Below are 19,378 nucleotides of genomic sequence, written 5' to 3' on the forward strand. Positions count from 1 at the left end.
GTGTGGGACAAAAGTACGGAGTACATATGTCTTGGGATTAACTATGATGGCGAAGGCGTCCTGGCGTTGAAGGAGGGTGACAATTCGAATTGATTGGACACAAATTTCTTATCCTATAAAGCATGAAGCTCATAGCGGATGACGGTGGTCTTCAATAAAACCGCATCATCTCACCTGACCATAAATGTACAAGTATCCTAACGCAAGGGTTCCTGCCCAATAGGTGTTGCTCTGAACAGGATTGTTTCGATTGTGAGTAATGGGGGAAGTAAGTGTTTTAGTTGACTGGTTTGGTTCTTAGCCTGTCCTGGAAACGAGCTTTTGAGCGGCTCGCTATCTGTCACCGCCTTGTTCGTCGCTCCATCAATGATGAGGCCATTTATGGTGCGGATTCATGGGCCAAATGGCTTTCAACGCTGAAGACGAGCAGGAGGCCATGGAACCTCGGAGAAGGCCCCGAAAAGGATACTCTGCGCGTGGGAGGGTACAAATATACACACTGTCTGCAGGCCAGGAGCTGGTTAAGAAGTTGAATGAATTCACAAAGACGAGCCGCCTCAGATCCTTTTAGCTTTCCGCCTAGTACACCCCGACGTCCAAAGACTTCTGTCAACTAGCCCATTTCTCAAATCTATTCCATGCCCGGGGTGAATGGTGTCATAGGCGCGGTATTGTCGAGTTTAGTAGCGCCAACGCCAACCGACCGGACGATGGTTGCGTCCCGAGGAGTCTGTGTGTCAGTGGTCGTCACTGCGGGACCACCCTGAGCGTCTTGGGCTTCGGACTTATCCTCGGTGTCAGAGCCATCCTTACCGGGCTCTGGGACAGCCCTCTCGTCGCTCTCCTTGCCAGACTCCTCCCAGGCAGCCTCGGCCGCTTCGAAAACCTGAAAGTACTCATCCATAGCCCGGTCGTATTCCTCCTCAGTGAGCGGTTGGGCATGCTTCTTGGCGTCGCTCTCCGCTTTCTCCAGGGTCCTTCTCGCACCCTTGATCAACGACTCCTTGAGCTGAAGAGCACGACCGTCGGGGGCATGTATTCGTAGAGTTCGAGGGCCTTTCGGGCGTGTTCGACGTAGCAATCGGGGCTGAAAGCCAACAAGGCGTGGCAGCCTGCCTGATGATACCGTCCCAAGTCTGGTTGCATGAGAAGCCACTTGGCGAGCTCGTTGGCCTTGTCAAACTCGTCGTTGTCTACATGCGCCCAGGCAGTCTGGTAGTACGCATCGTAAACCTGACCCATGCCGTTCAATCGTGACGCTGCCATCGCGAAGGTGATGCTGAATGCTGTCGGTATGGGATCGTGGAGGGTCTGATTATTCAAGTTGCTAAAGGAAGTACTTAGCAGTTGAACCGACCCAGTATTGAAGAATTGGGTTTTATTAAGTCACCTGAAAACCACCTTAGTGGCAGTTAAGAAGTCTTGTGGGGGAAAGGGTGGTTGACCTCAAGTGAGTCGCTGGAAGCAAAAAAGCATGTGAAGTGTGGAGGGGTGACTTTCCAGACCAAGGACTAAATTTGGAGACAGCTTTAATCAGCCCGTTGGTCAAACGAACTTGACGGCCAATCTGAGATAAATCTGAGTTCAATCTGATATATCGATGACCAACATCCTTTTACTGCCCACGCGTCAATGTCAACACGATCACCCAGGCAGAAACCCTCTTGCGCCTCACAATCTTCTTTCTCAAGCAGATCTTGATCTTGATCTCAACACACCCATTGCCAAACGCGTATGAATCTCAAGCTCCCGATGCCCTTTCATCACGCACTTCATTCTAATACACATCTAGGGACACTGCCTCCTCTCGAGGATAGCCAAGAGCCATCATGTCTTCTTCACGGAAGAAATCGCGTCTTGGTCCAGACGATGACTTCGCCCCCGACAATACGGAATCATCATCGGATTCGCAACCTTCTGAGAGCATGGAGGTCGACGATATTACTCAAGTACTCCGCCCTTCTACGGCACGTTCAAGAATCAACAAAGGTACCAGAGCACGACCGCAGGAGCGGCCGGTATTCCCTGAGACACAAGAGAATCTCCAAGTCGGAGCTGAGTCGCTCGCTGCCGACTCAAACGGAGCTCAAACCGTGGATATCTACGCTGCGCATGATCGTGAGCGACTGAAGCGGTTTACCGACAAGATTCGCGCCATGCAGTTCAAGACTCGGGAGATCACCAACGTGGATGCCTCAGTTGCACCTCTCAGGGCAAATGTCAACGAGATACTCGCCATGCCCCCAACGTACCACTACACGCCTGTTATCGGCGAGAGGAAGAGCATCAGCTCTCTGTACTACACCTTCACTGGAACCAGCCAGGTTGCAGGCGAAGACGACAGGTTCATGGGCCACATAGGCGGCCAGGCTTGGCTACGCGCTCCTCCAGGTTGCTGGGCAGATCCTTCAGCAATTCAACGCCTTGCCGACATTCTTTGCGAAGTGGTCAACTGTTGGCCAGGAGCACTCGACCTGATCACACTCCCGAGTCCTCCACCCAGTCAATGGTTCGCTTCTCGTAGAGCCACGGCGCAGTCATTCCCTGGTATGCTCCAATTCGTCGTGCAGGAGATCATATCATCAGCTCCGTGGAACGATCGCCCTGCTCCAATAATCCTGTCAGCACCGAGCCTCGTGCTTCAGAACGGCAAAATTAGGATTGAGGGACGTTACAAGTATCTGGACTCTGATACTGGCCAGGTCAAACCTCTCATTGTGCCAGTCAACTTGCCTGTGGAAAAGCCGACAGTGCTTCCTCGATATCGGATAGCAATCCCTCCTCCGAGTGTGCTACGTCTAAGAGGCCGGACAAAAGGAGGACTGCATCTTCTGACTCAGTCAGAGGAAGGGTTGTGGCCTGTGTTCACAGATGAGAACGGCGTTGCCCACCATGATATTCAGGCCCTCATCAACGTGCCTGACAGTTACACCGACCGGCTTCAAGAGATTCGAGATCTACTTGAGTTGGTACTTTGTGTTGCTGTCAAGATGCACGGATCCTGCACGACTGCCGCATACGCAAAGTCTCATGCCAAATTTCTTCTTGCATCCATGGGATTTCGGTCCAAGCGAAAGGGTGCCAAACGACAGTGGTGGGGAAACAAAGGGTTCGTCAAGGTCGCCATGGATCCTCATCACCGACACACCGTGTTCTGGCCGTCAAAGGCTCTTCGAAACGATATGGGGGGAGGCAAGTTTCCACATCTAGACCTTCCCTCCCTGGACAAAGCTCGAGCTATCCCAGTGCTCGATGCTTGTATGAACGCCCTTCGCACCACAAAGGACCCTCGGGCAGCCTGGATTGCAATGGCCAAGGCAATCGAGATTCAACGAAGGTTGATTATGGATGGTGTACCCTCTAGCAACATCTGCAACTGTTCTGGGAATACCGGCACATGTGTTCACCACTGCGGCCGATGTGGCGATGAATTCACCAATGCAGACCTTGCTATGGGTACTGCCGGGTTTCGTGTTTGTCCACCCTGCAAAGATGCTGAGCTACGCGCGGCATTCTCAGGGATTGGGGGAGGAGTATCGAGCAAGATGGCGGTTGCGGCGTTACGTCGAAATTTCCGTGCAGAGCTTCGTAGGGAAAAGGTCGATGAAAACAGCGAGGAAGCCAAGCTTGCTATGAGAGACAATGTCGACTACATCCAGAGTCGTTTCAAAGGACCATCTCTCTCGTTTCCGGATGAGTACCGCGGTGTGGATTCCACTATGTCACACGAACACCAGACATCTTTTCAAGAGTTCGATCCCACTGTCCCAAGCATCGATGCTACCTGGCCGTACACATCGTCGAATCTTGGCATCGGAGTTAAACATGTTAGGGGTAACCTAGCTATCACGACATTGCCACTGAACCTGGCGAAGCACACGTGGATGCCAGCTGTCCTGGTTCATGTCAGAGACTATGTTCGTGCTGTTGAACATACCTTTGATGAACTTCTCACATCTGAAGACGTTGCAGCAATACACCACGCTCAAGTCTGGTTGGTAGAGATTTGCAAGACACTCCAGAGGATCACTATCAAGGCATTGCACCAGAAGGTTCAACTGCGTAACCAGCCACATGTCAATCCTCGACGCATCGAGCTCGACAAGCAGGAATGGATTTCTGGCAAACTCCGTCCAGAGTCGGGACCATGGGATAAGCGCTATTACTCTATGGTCTCTCGAGAATACTCTCGCATTTCCACTCATGCGTATTCTCCGTCTGCATTCCAAGATTCTGTCATCAACATGACTCGACAATTGGAGGATGAGTTCAACGTAACTCTCATCAAAGCGAGTGATGGTTGCCCATGGTTTGGCCACCAGACCTCTATGCCAACTGATTGGGGATGGCCTGCAGCTATGCACTTCATGGCTAATCGACTTGATCGACTCCGGGAGAACTGCAATGGCCTCGATATCACTGAAGATACTCCCAAAACCATATTTGTCGAATGTGTGTTCCAAGGCTGTCTTGTCAACTGCATTGTCTTTGAAGACAAGTTCTGGAAGGCCAAGGACAAGAAGGCATGGCAACTTGAGTATGCCGAGCTTCTTCGCCTCCCGTTGATTATACAGAACCGAAATCCACTGTGTTTGAGTATCGGTCACAAGTACCACGGTCAACAAGTATGTCTATTCCCTTTTTCAATGCCATGAGAATGGTTATTAATTACTCCGCGCAGATGCGTACTGGATAGCATCCAGAGCCGATGTCACTAGCAGACCGAAACAATGACCGAAACAACATTCTCATAGAGACAAGATTCTCCAACTTTATGAAGAGCAACTTCCCCACAAGATTCTACAACCTCTTGAGAAAGCTAATTGGAACTGTGGATCTTCCGGCCGAGCTTTACGACGCGGCCTTGCCTCTTGATGAAGTCCCTCCAGAACTTCGATATCGATGGCACCATATGGATGACGACGAGCTCATGGAGTTCGAAAACAACCTTGAGGATGATGTTATACATCCCATGGGTGGATACGACTCCGATGGATCCGATGTTGATGCGATGGACATTGAGTTTCAACCTGATTCGGAATCGGAAGACGATTTGGAGGAGGATGTAATGCCTGCGCCCAATACCAAGCCTCGTCCAGGCTTACAGGGTTCGAAAGCCAAGCCATCAGTGGCCAAATCCACTATTCCTGGGGCTTCTACATCAAAGGCAGATATCACCAAGTCTCCAGCCATCGCCGGCCCTATCGTGGCCAGTAACAGGCATAGCCCTATCAACTCGGACATGCAAGCAGCTTTGTGTTATTCCAGGATGTTCCCTCACGGCCATGAGATACTTCCCACCAGTGCAGTTGGTCTTCGGTGCGCTTTGTTTGCTATCGTCCTCAGCACACAGGCTCAGCACCCGGAACTTGCAGCACCAAGTATCCAGGACCTTGAGGCTGTACTGAGCTGGCCTGAGCTTGCAGAGGCTCGCATGATGCTCGAAGAGGCTCGAAATGCCGGTCAGGAAACTGGCCCCGGATATGATCGTCGAGATGCTGATCTCGAGAGTGATGCACATTTCTCTATCGATCATGTTGCATCGATCGTACATCAGTGGTTTTTGAAGGTCTCCGGCATCGATGTCACTCTCGGTATTATCCGTCGGGATATGGGATATCAGCGGTTCCTATTGAGGACTACTGATGCTGACACTACAACGATCTGGATTGAGAATGACATGGCCCGCGAGCATGTTCAAGAAGAGGCTGGAAGTGAGGCCGCGCTCTCCTTGAATATCATGAACCATTTCTCTGGTGTCAAACCCAAGCCTGCCCCTGTCAAGGAACCGATGGCACTGAGAGAGGCACCATCTTTGCCACCAGTTCATGTACCGGATCATCCCCCCGCTCTCGCACCAGCCCTGATGGACTTGGACAAGTCGGCAAAGATCTCTCCACGGACACCCTCCGTCAAGACCAGCAAGGACAGCCCTCTAGGTATCGCCTCCTCGGGTGACACTCCTGTCGGGCGAAAGATGACTCTCGTGATGACTCCGGCGAAACGCCGTACCCAAGACCCGAGGCATCAAATCACCGCAAGTGGATACAGCCGAGTTCGACAAGCTTCCTACATGATGCATACAGTTGCATCACAGCTCAAGGCTGGAGCTGATCCTCAAGCTTCCCTGCGTCGGACCTCGCGGCTAGAAATTCCGGACAGCGAGGAGGATGCGGATATTCCAGAGAGCGATTCCAGTCAGACTTCCACTGCTCAGCGTACGATGCCTGCTTCCAAACAGGGGCGGCCGTCGACACCATCCAACCCGGATAGCTCGCCGTATGGCTCCCATAAGTCATCGCACCGCCCGAGACCTCCCACGCAGGAATTGGCATCGAAGACTGATTCCATGAATGATACTCCGAGCGCCACCTCTTCTAAGCGACCGAAGAGCTCGTCATCATCCGCAGAGTCATGCATAGTTGTGAAGACTCGGACAACTGCTATGGCCGATGCACCGACGAGCACTCCATCAAAGCGAGTTGGCACTCCATCAAAGCGATTGAGCACCGTATCAAAGGGATTGGACACTCCGTTGAAACGAGTCAAGCTCGACGCTCATGCAGATGCGCAGTCTCCACATGAGATTTCAAAGTCTCGGAAGGTTCCCGCTACCACAGCCTGGGATATGATGACTCGTCAAACGCGCATGGCATCACGGTCCAGCGCCTCCGTTTTGCGAAGACAGGATCAACCTCACCAGGAAGATCGTTTCCAGGTTATGGCAGAGTTGCTCGCCACTCATAGCCGTATCCAGACCCAGGTTATCGGTGGTGGCGATCTTGCAACCCTTTCACAGTCTGGTGCTATGGTAGCATTGGCGGATATGTATGTTGCGGCAACTCGATCTTTGAGGAATGAATTTGAGACAGCCAGGGCACGTCTTCGGGAATTGGTTGGGGATAAAGCCAATTGAGATCTCCCGTGCCACAAAACATGCCATCTGCATCATCTGCTGACATTCCTGTTTGCGAATGGGATATTCTTCCTCACGGGAGAAATGCTTGTCAGTTTATTGCAGGGATTATTGCCAATTGTGGTGGTATATGGGCGGTCATGAGTCTTTGGAGTGGTATTATGGATTTCTCAAACATGGGTATCACAGATACTTCGCTGATTCCTCTAGGAACGGAGAAGAGATCTGCAGCCTGGCGAGACCTGCAAGTCGAGTGGAGGGCAGAATCAATATTGGTTGTATGAGAAGGTGGACCTCTAGGAAATCCATGATCTTGCATTCAGTGAGTTCCATGTACAACTAGATAAAAATCAGGTGCGAATCGGCTAGTAAGAATGGAGATCATTTCGACAGACGTTTTCTTCCTCTAACCCTCGATGACTCCAAAATCAGTTGCATGGACTCTTCCATCGGTGTGACAGCCCACAGCACATATTGACAAGCATGAGGTTCGTTTATGTGACAAAGAACCACTTGCGCATCGAAATACCGGAGCACATATCCTATTTCTAGGCGGTAGAAGATGAGACACCTGAGAAGTTATTCAATACAAGAACCTACTTCAACTATCAATACCAACCATAATACATGGAAAATGTAATGGGATGAACCCGACAAGAAGAGTCGGCCCGGGAAGGCTTGGGGAGGGCCCGGCCCGGGCCCCGGAGCCGGCCTGGCTTTAAACCCAGGCCTACGATAATATAAGGAGTGACTGGAAAAGGGGAAGGCTCCGGGTGTAAGGTAGATTTATTTCTTGCTCCTTAATTGAATCCATGTCTCTTTTGGCATTGAGAACCCAGCAACCAACTGTTAGCACAGGCTGAACTGTTACAAAAGCATGGGATCTTACTTATGTTAAATGAGCTATGGTAGCGATCAGATATAGGTAGTGGGGTACCTCTTTAGAATAAAGTAGCTATGAGAAAGTAGCTATGGGTGAATGTCCACCTAGCGGGGATTTGAATCTCCCCTTGCCGGTTATAACAACACGAGCTTTAAAGCCCTAGATCACGCTGTATAAATGCAAAGGTCAAACTAGGGCTCCTGGCCTTGGCCTGACATCAGCTCTAAGGAGGGTGAAACTATGCTGCGAGTAGGTAAGCGCAATCAGGGAGAATATTTTGGGCTTGATGAGGGACTGGACCGGGGCTGCGTTGTGGTATTATCCCGAGGATTAAACCGTGTGGAGAGACCCCCACGCCGCTAGAGTATGTATCCATATAAATCTACCGATGATGTGGCGTGTAGTCTTGGGAATGGAAGGTGTAGGAGGAGATAATGCGGTTGAAATAAGATCTATGTTCTACAAGGGGGCTTCGTGACGGGAAAGACAATTTGTATCTATGTATGGGTGGTGATGCCCGCAGGGAAACCGGGAAGACGGCAGCTCGGCTAAGCATACAGGCATGTACAAGTAGAGGGGTACGAATACCGTAAAATCTCAGTTGGTACAAGTAGTTCAATGCAGAGTGCTGAGGGAGATCTGCATAAAAGAGAAGGGATCAGGTTTGGCATGCAGTGGAACATATCCGATGGTGCAAAGGAAGCTTTTGAAGCTTTTTTGTGGCGTCGGTAGCGTGGGGGGCATGAGAGGGCCCATACCATCATTGCCAAGACGCCGAGCAAGTGCCCGAACGACGGAACCCCATGCCGGGAGCGATATAACCACCAGCAATCATGTTTGCGGAACCACTCAATTACTATGACTAGAAGATTTTTAGTTAGGGGCCAGGCGGTCTAATGTGTCAGTGGATGCTACTTGATCTCCGGATAACGGATCAGAAATGGGCTGTTGAGGAGGTCACGCGGGGTGAGGGGGAATCAGAGGCGCGTCTCCACGCTTTAATACCATGAACCCTCGCCTCATGGCACAGGCTCGCTTTCCTCCACGTAGTTCTTCATTTCTCTCTCATTTTCCTGCTTCTCTGCAAAGTCCGCAAGGATCCATCTGAGAAGGGAATCAATTCTGTTTCGCTGGTGCGAATAACCAACCTCGCCAGGACATATCTTCCTCCTTCACTGTCAACAACTCCACGGATCCGGCCAAAATGTCGCATCCAATTGAAGACGATAACATGGTCAAACTTGATCCAGCCAGCATGGAAGCTGCTCATCACGACGAAGGAGGGCCCTCAGTGATGCCTGGTACTCTACAAATCAGCAACCGCCTTCGAGATCCCGAGTACCGGCGTCGTGTCGAGAAAAGCCTCAAGCGAAAGATCGATCTCCGATGCAGTTTCTTCGTTTTAATTTATATATTAAACTACCTAGATCGATCCAACATAGCTTCTGCTCGACTGAAAGGGTTGCAAGAAGAGCTGCGACTCAGCGATCAACAATACGCGACCTGCCTGTCGATTCTTTACGTAGGATACATCCTGATGCAGGTCCCTTCCAATATCTTCATTAATCGAATCAGCCGGCCCTCCTTGTACATTTCCATCGCCATGCTTCTTTGGGGTCTCATCAGTACTTTATCAGGAGTTGCCCGAAATTTCGCGGACATGGTCGTCATCCGATTCTTCCTCGGGTTTGTCGAAGCCGCCTTCCTCCCCGGCGCCCTTATGATCCTGTCCAACTGGTACACCCGTAAGGAGCTGACCGAGCGCAATGCCGTTCTCTTCTGCGGCAACCTCATTTCCAACGCCTTCTCCGCCCTCGTCGCCGCCGGCGTTCTCTCCAACATGGACGGCATCCTGGGTCACTCTGCCTGGCGCTGGCTCTTCTACATCGAGGGTGCCGCCACTATGGCCGTCGCAGTTGCTGCTGCCTTTATCCTGCCCGATCTGCCGCATAACTCGCGCGGCTTCACCGAGGAGGAGCTGCAGGTCGCCCAACTGCGCATGATTGAGGATGTCGGCGAGGCGGACGAGGACCAGAAGGAGGACGGCACGTTCGGTGGTCTGTTCATGGCCACCCGCGACGTCAAGATCTACCTCATGATGCTGACACTCACCGCCTATGTTGTTGGCCTGTCGTTCAACGCTTACTTCCCGACCCTCACCAAGACTCTCGGTTTCCCCGAGATTGAGACTCTGCTGCTTAGTGCTCCCCCATGGGTTCTGTCCTGTATCGTTTCGCTTCTCGTTGCTTGGCATGCGGATCGCACGCAGGAGAAGTTTTGGCACATTGTCGGACCCATCTTCATTGGTATCATTGGCTTCGTTATCAGCATGGCGACAGGCAATGTCGCCGCTCGCTATGTTGCGCTGTTCCTCCAGGCTAGCTCCTACGCTGGGTGAGTATTTTCCGCACAGCAACCCCTTCAGGATAACGTCATGTCTTTTTCTAACGCAGATGATCCCCTTCCACAGGTTCATCACCTTCTACTCCTGGATCTCGTCCTCGTTCCCGCGCCCGCCGGCCAAGCGCGCCGTCGCCTTCGCCATGATCAACGCCTTCAGCCAGCTCGGCAACGTCGCCGGCTCGTACGTATGGAACCTCAAGGACAACGGCTTCCGCAAGAGCTACGGCATCGTCCTGTCCATGTTCGGCATCACCATCGTCGGTGTCTTCGCCTTCCGCATGATCCTCGTCAACCTCAACAAGCGCATCTCGGCTCGCGAGCTACTCGAGGACGAGGCCCGCACCGGCGAGGCCGAGGCGGCCACGCACACGCACGGCCCCGTGCACTGGTACGCACCAGAGGAGACGCTCAACATGCCCCGCGGCTTCAGGTACTTGGTGTAAGAGGCTTATATCCCGTGGGGTTCGTGGCTTCTGTAGTGCTGTGAAGTTGTTGCAGGAGATGGAATTGGCGGCTGAGGAATGGATGGGCGGTGTATCACTACTTTGTGATTTCGTGCGAAGAAATTGTAGTCGAAGAACCAATAAGTGTAGATATCAGGAGTTTTGCAAGCTGACAAAGTGCTCTGAGCTCAACAATATGAGGCTATCTACCTGATACGTTGTTACAAATTGAGTCGTTTGATTTTGAAGGAATTCAGATGACTACTTGAGGCAGTATGACCAGCTATCATTTGTGGGACTGGCTCTCCGGCTGGTTGCCACCCCTAGGCTCCCGTTCCACTGACGTAGCATCTAAATATTAAGTACAGTTAATGAATTCGCCATAAGAAAAAAGGAAATAAAAAGGAAAGAAGGAAAAATGAAAATGGGATGGAAAGAAGAAGAACAGAAAGGGGCAAGGGATAAAAACGGGTATATGCAGCAGAGTCGTCTTTGTCTAAACCGACACATATCCTTGAGTCGATTTCAAAAGCTGTATAAATCTAAAGTCCTTTCATAGAGGATGAAGTGACTGTAAGCTAGAGGTTTGTGAACTGCCTTACAGCCCAGGGCCTGCTGCGACGTGAAACACAAGTTGCTTCTGGCTTAGCATGGGTCTCATCTACTAGATGAGCTCTGTAACATCGGCTTCTGATTATGATCGTGGTTTCACTCAAGCTTTCCCGGCCCGTGTTAGCAAGGATCACCGGCAGATGAACCCTGTGCATTGAGTGCGAGCAGTCCAATCGCGCCGTTTATGGTGCTCAGCATGACCCACCTCTTGCGGACTTAGGCAGGCCTAATTTGGAAATTGGAATACATGCGTGATCGGGAGGATATTATGTGAGGAGATTTCTTTCTGTAGGCTTGAGAGTAAGCTGTCGAGCAACGATCATACCCTTCGCCGTTTTCCCCGCGCATTTGACTCGCAGACGTAAAGTCCTTCCTTCAAGAAGATGAGTTTGCGCTCCTTTTAGCTTCTTGATTCAGTACACCTCTTCTAAAGATGGTGCAGCGGCGTGTAAGGACTGATGTCCTCCAAGCACTTCTTACTTTCGCGTATTTCTCGGCCAGCTGCCGCGCTGACGACCACGGCGTCGTTTTTCTGTACCCTCCCAAGGGTCTGACCTTCCACTACCTTGATACCGTCAACGTCCAATATACGTCTCCATTTGATAAGCCGACACTGCTCACTTTCTGCGATGGTGGAGGGCGACAAGGTAATCTCAGAATGCAATGCTTGTTTGGAACCACATGCTGATTGTGATACCGTGTGAAGTCTACAAGGACCCCGTAAGATTGCCTCTGTAGAAAGCGCAATACTCACAAGTACCCTAATATGCTTCTTCTAGGTACCCCAGTACAACGCTACCTATCCTGTTCTCTTAAACTTCACCAGTGATACGGTGTGTTGGTTTGATCTGAGGCCCGGACAAGAGCCAGGCCATGGCGCCAACAGCCCGAGCTTCACCCTTCTCTCCAACCAGCGCGTGCAGACAACCCTCGGCCTGTCAATCTCCACGTCTACTTCGTCGACAATATCATCCTCGGCACCAATACAAGCCACAAGTGCTGTCGAGACAGCAACTAACCCTCCTACCGTTCATCACGGCCTCAGCGCTGGTGCTTCCGCTGGTATTGGTGTTGGCGTCGCACTCGGCGTGATTGCAATAGGCGGCGGGATCCTGGCAATTCTATGGCGGAGGAGAAAGCACCGCGTCAACGTTGCCAGGTCGAAAGATGACAGAAATATCCAGGACTGGGATAACACAGGACATGGCAACGGCAACCAGGCCAACAGCCAGGGCATATCAGCGGCAACGGCTGGCTCGTTTGTCGAGAGCCAGCCCCAACATACAGTTATATCCGCTGCACCCACGTACTACTCTCAGGATGCCAAACCGGAGTACGGCTATGGACATCAGCATCAGAGCCAGGAGCTGGAGGGACATGGTGTACCACGAGAGCTGGATGCTTTGCCACCACCCAAACCCCATGAGCTTCCTGGGTAAGGGAATTGTACTGGAAGGGAACGGGCTAAGGATATGAATGTGGCAAAAAAAGAATCAATAGACGATTTTGCACTAAATGTCTGCAATACATCAGTGACTGTGGCGAACCACATTCCTTTTGTTTTTATCCCTCTTCCTATCCCCCAGCCTTGCTTTCATCAATAATGCCACGACCTCTAGTTCTCCCAGGAGAGAACTATAATGTCAACGCTTGACAGGAGTCAGCTTGATCCACAGCGGCGGTTTGTTCCAAGTATTGAAAGCCTTGATGTGCTTCAAGTCATCGCTAGGATCCCACACGTCTACAGGCTCGTCAAGATCGGCTCGCTCGATATCAAAGTGCCAAAGCAGGTTGGCCAAGATCAACCGTAGCTCGAGATATGATAAATGTTTGCCAATGCACCCGCGGGGACCGAGGGAGAAGGCCTGGCTTGCTTCCTTCTTCTCAAAGTCGTACTGCGCGTCGATCCATCTCTCAGGGATAAACTCGTCGGGCTTGGAAAAGTTATGCGGGGAGTGAGTGGCAGCCCATGCATAGACGGACACGGTGGTCCCTCCCGGGACGAACTCCCCGGCAACTGTGTCGCCGCCATCGGGGACAGTACGAGTCAAGCCAGTCGGCACAGGTGGGAAAATCCGTAGGGCTTCGTCGATGCAGGCGTTCATGTAAGTGCACTCTTGTAGCTCGGAGAAGTGCATATTCTCGGCTGATGGAAAGCGGCCACGAATCTCCCGGGTCAGTTTCTTGTACGCATGCGGCGTTCGCATAAGCCACATGGTCATGCCGGAAAGCAACGACGCGGTAGTCTCGGAGCCGGCAACACTGGACCAGGTGTTAGTATGATAGCCTAAAGGAATCTTATGTGGAAGAGAAGCCTACATGAAGAGAGCACTGTTCAAGATTATTTCGTCTTGCTTGACCCCACCCTTCTCATTCGCTCGTAGGATGTAATACAGGAAGTCGCGATGCTCGCGCCTCAAGCCCTCGTCGATACGTCTATTGTGTTCCAGTTAGTTACCATGCTGTCTGTTTCTAGCAAACTCAGGACTCACTTCAAGCACTTCTCCTTGCTAAGCTCCAAATGCTGGAATCTCTTCCGCATCAAATCGTTCGGGATCAGCTTGACCAAATTTTTCTGCATGAAGGTCCCAGCCTTGAACATGCGCCGAGTGGCTTGCTCATAAGCCCCTGCCTTGATTGTGATAGTGATTAGGGATACCCAATCATGCCAGACGCCGTCTCTAAGGCATCCAAAGGGCTCGCCAAAGGCCATGTCGCCGATGATATCAAAGGTGGTAAAGTCTACCTCCACATCAACATAAATCCACTGTAACATCGAAGAGCAATATGACTTACTATACCAATCACACATATTGACCCGCTGACCGGACTTGGCGAAGGGTGTCAACTTGGCGATGAACAGGTCGACATACCCACGGATGATGCTCTCCTGTTCCAACAGAGCCTTCTGGCTGAAAGCATGAGCCAATGTCCTCCTCTGTCTAGCATGATTTGCATCGTCTGCCATGGTCAACGTAGTTGAGCCCGGGATGTCTTGTACGGAACCGACACTTGGTAGCGTTGTCAATGTTTGTTCCAGAAACTCTCAGAGGAAGGGGGCTGAGATTACTGAATTGCTGTTCATCTGTCAGCTGGGCCCAAGTCTCACTGAGCGGAAGTGCTTACGATCTTTGTGGAATTGAGGATGCCCTTGCCTGTGTCCGTAGATGTCTTTCCAGGCTGTCAGAATAGACGGTGTCAGCTCCTCGTGCATGAGTCAAGTCTGTGGTATTCTGTTTTACCTTGGGGATCAGTGAAGGCCAATTCATTAGGCATCAGTCGAATGATTGGTCCATATTTCTTGTGCAGCTTATGAACATCAAAAGTCCATCGTCCCCTAAACAGACCCCAAATGCTATAGATCTTTACACTTAGCGTTAGCAACCAAACCGAGTCTGCGATTCGCGGTGTGGACAACATACTGGGGATATTTTGGCAAGAAAAGGTCCCGGAAAGCGAGCAAGAGGATGAAACCAGATATTATAGACGCAAGACCATAACATATACACTAGAAACTGTTTAAAATATTTCAATGTCAGTCTCGAGGTCAAAAATGATATGCAAATAGGTGACAACGCACGGCCGCAAGAGCTCCAAGGGGCACAATGGCCGGATTCTCGTACACTTTTTCGAGGGCGCCCATCTTCGTAGGTGAGGGAGTCTTGGATGAATGGTCCAGGCAAATGAAAGACCAGATAATGGCGATGCAAATAGAACGAAGCCGACTGGACTTAAGTATTCTTGCGTCTTAGGACTGGCATGGAGGCTCTTCGCCGCTTGGGACCGACCCACACATTTTGGACCCCCTGTGACCATTAGTGGGAAATCATTATCCATTGAACCAGCGATTCTCCGGGCCAAATCGTGCGTCCCGCACCGCGTCTCTCGGCATCTGGTCTCTAAAGTCAAGCTCCTCGAGGATTTGGATGGAACGAATACATGCACTCGATCTTTCTGGCCTCTAACAAGTTTAGTTCTCTGCTTGTCTCCCTTCTGCCCACATCCCTTTGCTTGCAGCCCGGGCAATTGCATTTAGGGAGCCTTGCTACAAGTCAACCACAAGCACAACGACCTAAAGTAAAGCAAGCCCGGAAATCGCTGGATATAGTTGTCAGCTCATTCTTGGTTGGTCTTGGAGCACACCAGTTGAAGCGCTAAGGGTATGACATTGCAGATTCAAGCACTTGTCCCAGGAGAGGGTGTGGAGAGGCGAAGCCTAGTGTGGGCCATTGATGTTTTAGCCCAGGAGGCAAGCCCGGGTCTAGTTTTCCGCCTAGGATCAACAAACCATTTCCATGAAGAGCGTGGCCTCCCGCCATCAAACTGACTCAGTTGAATACATGATGCTCTGAGAGGCACTCGACGATATTTTGGGCTGACACGAGGCAGGAAACACAACTTCCCGGCCACTAATCTAGATCTCCCTCAGGAGTCTTGGCCAAGATGGGTGCTCGCTTACCCAGATTGAGCTTGAGGAAACTACTGTAAATGCAGCGTCATGCCTTGTTACGCCCCCATTGTCTGGACCAAAGCCCCGTGTTTCGGAAGGGTCCAATCCCACTGTCTAAGCTTGACAAAGATTATCAATGTTGCCAAGTCTTACCAAACACAAACACACTTGAACCGACCCAGGCTGTCATCCCTTTACCTCTCAATGAATGTAGACTGACTCAAAAGTTTCTCAGCTCCATGGAAACCAACAATATTGAGGCGCTATACATTTATCTCGAGAGGGTACTGTGTACAATGTGCCCAATTTAGTATTGCCCAGGCTCTATGCTCCCAACCATGCTAGTTCCCAAACATAAGAGGAAGCAGCCACAGGTCTCGTCCATAACTAAGACTCATCTCAACTTGCATGCCATTGGGATTAAGAAGAAACACATCTCCGCAAGTGATAGAACCAAAACATCTCCGAAACAAGGCTTTCGAGGAGGCTATCTCGCCCATATACGCCCATATAGATAGCTCTTAGAGAACCATTCGGTACCTTTCGCAACTAGTGTTCCGAGTCTGAGCATCAATTTTCGGCCTTCAATGTCAACAGAGCTATATATTGCAACGCGGATTGGACAGATTGTCGATGCACGTGTAGGTTCATCTGACAGACAAGTTCGTGCCTCACCCTCTCCTTTTAAGAACTTGCTTGCAGTTTGTGTTGACCTGGGCAGCTGGACTAATTAGCAGGTTAGATTATCGAGTGGTGCAGATATACGAAAATCGACAAGGGCACTGGCCTCCCCGTTCTAGATGTTTGGTTGCGTGTCATGCAGAACCCAGGCGTCAGTGATTTGGGCTTGGGCCGCCGGGTCCGAGTCATCGAGCTCTTTCTCGTAATCGTTTTTGTCCTGGAGTCTAATCATGGGCGCGCGCTTGGCCTCAACAGCACCACGGTCCGTTGTAGTAGGTGCCCAGGTTAATACCACCGTCGTCCTCCGACCACATCCTGTGCGGATGCCTTAGGGTGATAAAAGCACCTGAAGCGACAGACGCGTCGCCACCTTTTTTTCAAATCAATCAATCTGTACCATTAACTCCATCTCCCCTCATCTTGCCATCATCACCATCCATACTGTCATGTCGTGTCATGTTCATTGATTGTCTCATCCTTCCTCTGGGCATAAGTACTCACACAAACCCAACCACGACTGTGTGCGCGCACACACACAGCCTCGGACATTGACTACAACGATGGCTCGTCTTCCTAACCTCCTCGACACCCCCTCCGCCTTCTCCTTCGTGCTCAGCTGCGACGACGACGACTACGACAAAGAGAACAATCACAACAACGAGAACAGAGTCAGCCATGGGACTGGCAGCAAGGATACCTTGAACAAAATGGAGAAATTGGTGAGCACAACAGGAACTGGTGGTAGTGCCCAGACGACAGCATTTCTGCAAGGCCACAAGAGAAAAGCCCTTGAAAGGTTATCACAGGGCCACACCACCGTCCAGAATAAGCCGGTCAAGAGACAGAAAACCCAGGAGGAGGAGAAGAAGAAGAAGAAGAACCAGGAGCCCCTCATCAAGAAGAGGGACAGCAATATTGCTGCACCAATTGGGCGCTTAGCTACCGCGTCGCCGCCACCACAGCCGGGTTCCCTCCAAGACACCATCCGCCGCCATCACCGTGCAAGACTCTTCGTCCCTCCGAGCCTCTGGACTGGCCTGCATCTCGATCTCATCGGTACCACATTTGTCGATGTTGTCTTACAGGATCATCAAGATATCAACAACACCCCCCCGAGCAGCACCGCCACCGCCGCCCTGATGCAACCGCCGGTCAGCGCAGCTCCCTAGGCAGCCTGCGATTATATCGCAACACAGCCCATGTAGTGGCCTTGCACCTCAGCCAGATGCTGAGGCCTTGGGGGTTCTCTTGGTGTCAACGGTATGTACTGTCTTGTTGTTGTTTCAATCCCCCTTTGTACTGAGGACTCGTACATGCTGATTGATACTTCTTTTTCGCAGGACCGCCTCAGATCTGAAACTCCCCTTCGGATTCGGCCACTACACCTGCTGGCTCCCCGTCCAAGGCCTCATCCACCATCCCACTGTGGCTCCTCCGCCGCCACCGCCACGACAGCCGCCACCCTCGATCGCCATCGTCAATCTCTGCACAGTCGTCGGCTCCGCTACGAGACTTTCATCGACCCACAATCTCTCCCAGTCTCGAGCACATCTACACCGCTCCCGGCGAGAACCCTACGTCCTTGCCGTCCTCGTCGCCTTGGCCGCCGCCTCGGCCGCCACCACCGCTGAGTAACAAGAATCAGAGGCTTTTGCCCTGGAGGGTCGCCCTCCCATACAAGTACGTCGCGATAGATCTTGTCCCCGGTGGTTGAACTGGTCCGGCCAGTTAACAAACGGCCCACATGCAGGTTTATGCCATGGATATCTCCCGTGACAACGAGACTCCTGGCGTCTTCATCTACGCCACCGATATATCGCCGGCATTCCTTGCCCGTTTTGAGCACCCTGCTGCTTGCGCAGCGCCGGCCGCCGGTCCGCTCGAGATCCGGCGTACCTGGCTTCCTTATGACTTGAAGCTCAACCCCTTCCTCGACAGGCTGCACGCCGCTCTGGTGCCCCCCGCTGTTTGACGTGGAGGAAGCGCGATCAGCCGCTGGGCATCGCTATGAACCACCAACGGCACCTGCGGCGGTGCCGGCTGCCGCAGGTCCCCACCTATGATGGCCTCTGAGATCCCTAAACAGCTAGCAGCGGAACTGCGTAGTCGGCCCGCAACGTATGGGTGAGCATGAAGATGTGGCTAGTGGCGTGATAGACGTCCCAATCAACCTTGGTCGCGCCAGGCAAGCTACTCGACTGGACTTTCTAGAGCCTTCTTGTTAGGTGCGCTCAGCCGCAACCCCTCAAAGACTAGTGTGGCAAGGAAGAAAGTCGCGGGTGGAGAGGGGCGAGCAAGTGGACAAGGCAGGCAGGGCATCAGGTCGTCGGGATAGGATTTTCCTCTGCAGGGTCGGGTTTTCACCGCAGCAGGATAGATACCTTTCTATACATGCTAGAGAAATAGTTTTGCGACTCATGCCAACATGATACTACCCACCTATTCATATATAAGGAACAACCACATGCACTTATCAAAGCTAGGTCAGCGCCACAGTGCCAGTGTGACAGACCGCGAAGGGAGTTCGTATTGTGCAGTAACTTGACTAAAACTTGTTATGCTCGATAGAATAGGCCGCTGGTATTTTCCGACAAAACTGGCGAGGGATGTCGGGTGCTGTAGAGTAGCATACACATTGGTCGACACGCCGCCAGTACATGAGGGTCTTTTCGTGGATGCAGAAGCCGACGCGCTTGATGTCGGTGATGGGGCGGCCGTGGAGGGACTGCGGTTGTTTGTGTGTGGTTAGTTATAAGACTGGAAAAGGGGAAGGAGACGCCAGAGAGATATAGAGAGAGATCTCTGTCGCATATACTTCAGTCGGTGTGTTTGGTCTGGTAAAGTCGCTCTTGGGCGCCAGTCAAGGCGATGGTGATGTTGGTCTGCTTCGCTGGAGGAGTGGTGCGGCATACGACAATGCAGGAAAAGGCAAGGGAGGATGACGATGGACTGGTGACAAAAGACGAGACGAGAAGATGATATGCTGACAG

The 19,378-nt window shown here is 51.7% G+C and overlaps 7 protein-coding genes across 7 annotated transcripts; 5 read left to right on the top strand and 2 right to left on the bottom strand.

Moving 5' to 3' along the window:
• Positions 1 to 631: 631 nt before the first annotated feature.
• Positions 632 to 1,266, bottom strand: E0L32_008757 (uncharacterized protein; the record flags this gene model as incomplete). Its single annotated transcript, XM_031143646.1, has 2 exons — positions 632 to 1,112; positions 1,157 to 1,266. The coding sequence occupies 2 exons, from the start codon at positions 1,264 to 1,266 to the stop codon at positions 632 to 634; spliced, it is 591 nt and encodes a 196-aa protein (XP_030992063.1).
• A 563-nt stretch (positions 1,267 to 1,829) lies between these two features.
• Positions 1,830 to 6,916, top strand: E0L32_008758 (uncharacterized protein; the record flags this gene model as incomplete). Its single annotated transcript, XM_031143648.1, has 2 exons — positions 1,830 to 4,625; positions 4,697 to 6,916. The coding sequence occupies 2 exons, from the start codon at positions 1,830 to 1,832 to the stop codon at positions 6,914 to 6,916; spliced, it is 5,016 nt and encodes a 1,671-aa protein (XP_030992064.1).
• Positions 6,917 to 9,003: 2,087 nt separating this feature from the next.
• On the top strand, positions 9,004 to 10,645 carry E0L32_008759 (uncharacterized protein; the record flags this gene model as incomplete). Its single annotated transcript, XM_031143649.1, has 2 exons — positions 9,004 to 10,193; positions 10,270 to 10,645. The coding sequence occupies 2 exons, from the start codon at positions 9,004 to 9,006 to the stop codon at positions 10,643 to 10,645; spliced, it is 1,566 nt and encodes a 521-aa protein (XP_030992065.1).
• A 1,045-nt stretch (positions 10,646 to 11,690) lies between these two features.
• E0L32_008760 (uncharacterized protein) lies at positions 11,691 to 12,696 on the top strand (the record flags this gene model as incomplete). Its single annotated transcript, XM_031143650.1, has 3 exons — positions 11,691 to 11,904; positions 11,964 to 11,977; positions 12,037 to 12,696. 3 exons carry the CDS (start codon positions 11,691 to 11,693, stop codon positions 12,694 to 12,696), a joined length of 888 nt encoding a protein of 295 aa, XP_030992066.1.
• A 204-nt stretch (positions 12,697 to 12,900) lies between these two features.
• On the bottom strand, positions 12,901 to 14,225 carry E0L32_008761 (uncharacterized protein; the record flags this gene model as incomplete). Its single annotated transcript, XM_031143651.1, has 4 exons — positions 12,901 to 13,519; positions 13,577 to 13,693; positions 13,750 to 13,999; positions 14,054 to 14,225. The coding sequence occupies 4 exons, from the start codon at positions 14,223 to 14,225 to the stop codon at positions 12,901 to 12,903; spliced, it is 1,158 nt and encodes a 385-aa protein (XP_030992067.1).
• A 2,723-nt stretch (positions 14,226 to 16,948) lies between these two features.
• Positions 16,949 to 17,557, top strand: E0L32_008762 (uncharacterized protein; the record flags this gene model as incomplete). Its single annotated transcript, XM_031143652.1, has 1 exon — positions 16,949 to 17,557. One exon carries the CDS (start codon positions 16,949 to 16,951, stop codon positions 17,555 to 17,557), a length of 609 nt encoding a protein of 202 aa, XP_030992068.1.
• A 575-nt stretch (positions 17,558 to 18,132) lies between these two features.
• On the top strand, positions 18,133 to 18,360 carry E0L32_008763 (uncharacterized protein; the record flags this gene model as incomplete). Its single annotated transcript, XM_031143653.1, has 1 exon — positions 18,133 to 18,360. One exon carries the CDS (start codon positions 18,133 to 18,135, stop codon positions 18,358 to 18,360), a length of 228 nt encoding a protein of 75 aa, XP_030992069.1.
• Between the last annotated feature and the right edge of the window lie 1,018 nt (positions 18,361 to 19,378).

Source organism: Thyridium curvatum, assembly GCF_004353045.1.
Source record: "Thyridium curvatum strain D216 chromosome Unknown NODE_59_length_275895_cov_82.984335, whole genome shotgun sequence".
In the NCBI taxonomy this organism is placed as follows: Eukaryota; Fungi; Ascomycota; class Sordariomycetes; order Thyridiales; family Thyridiaceae; genus Thyridium; species Thyridium curvatum.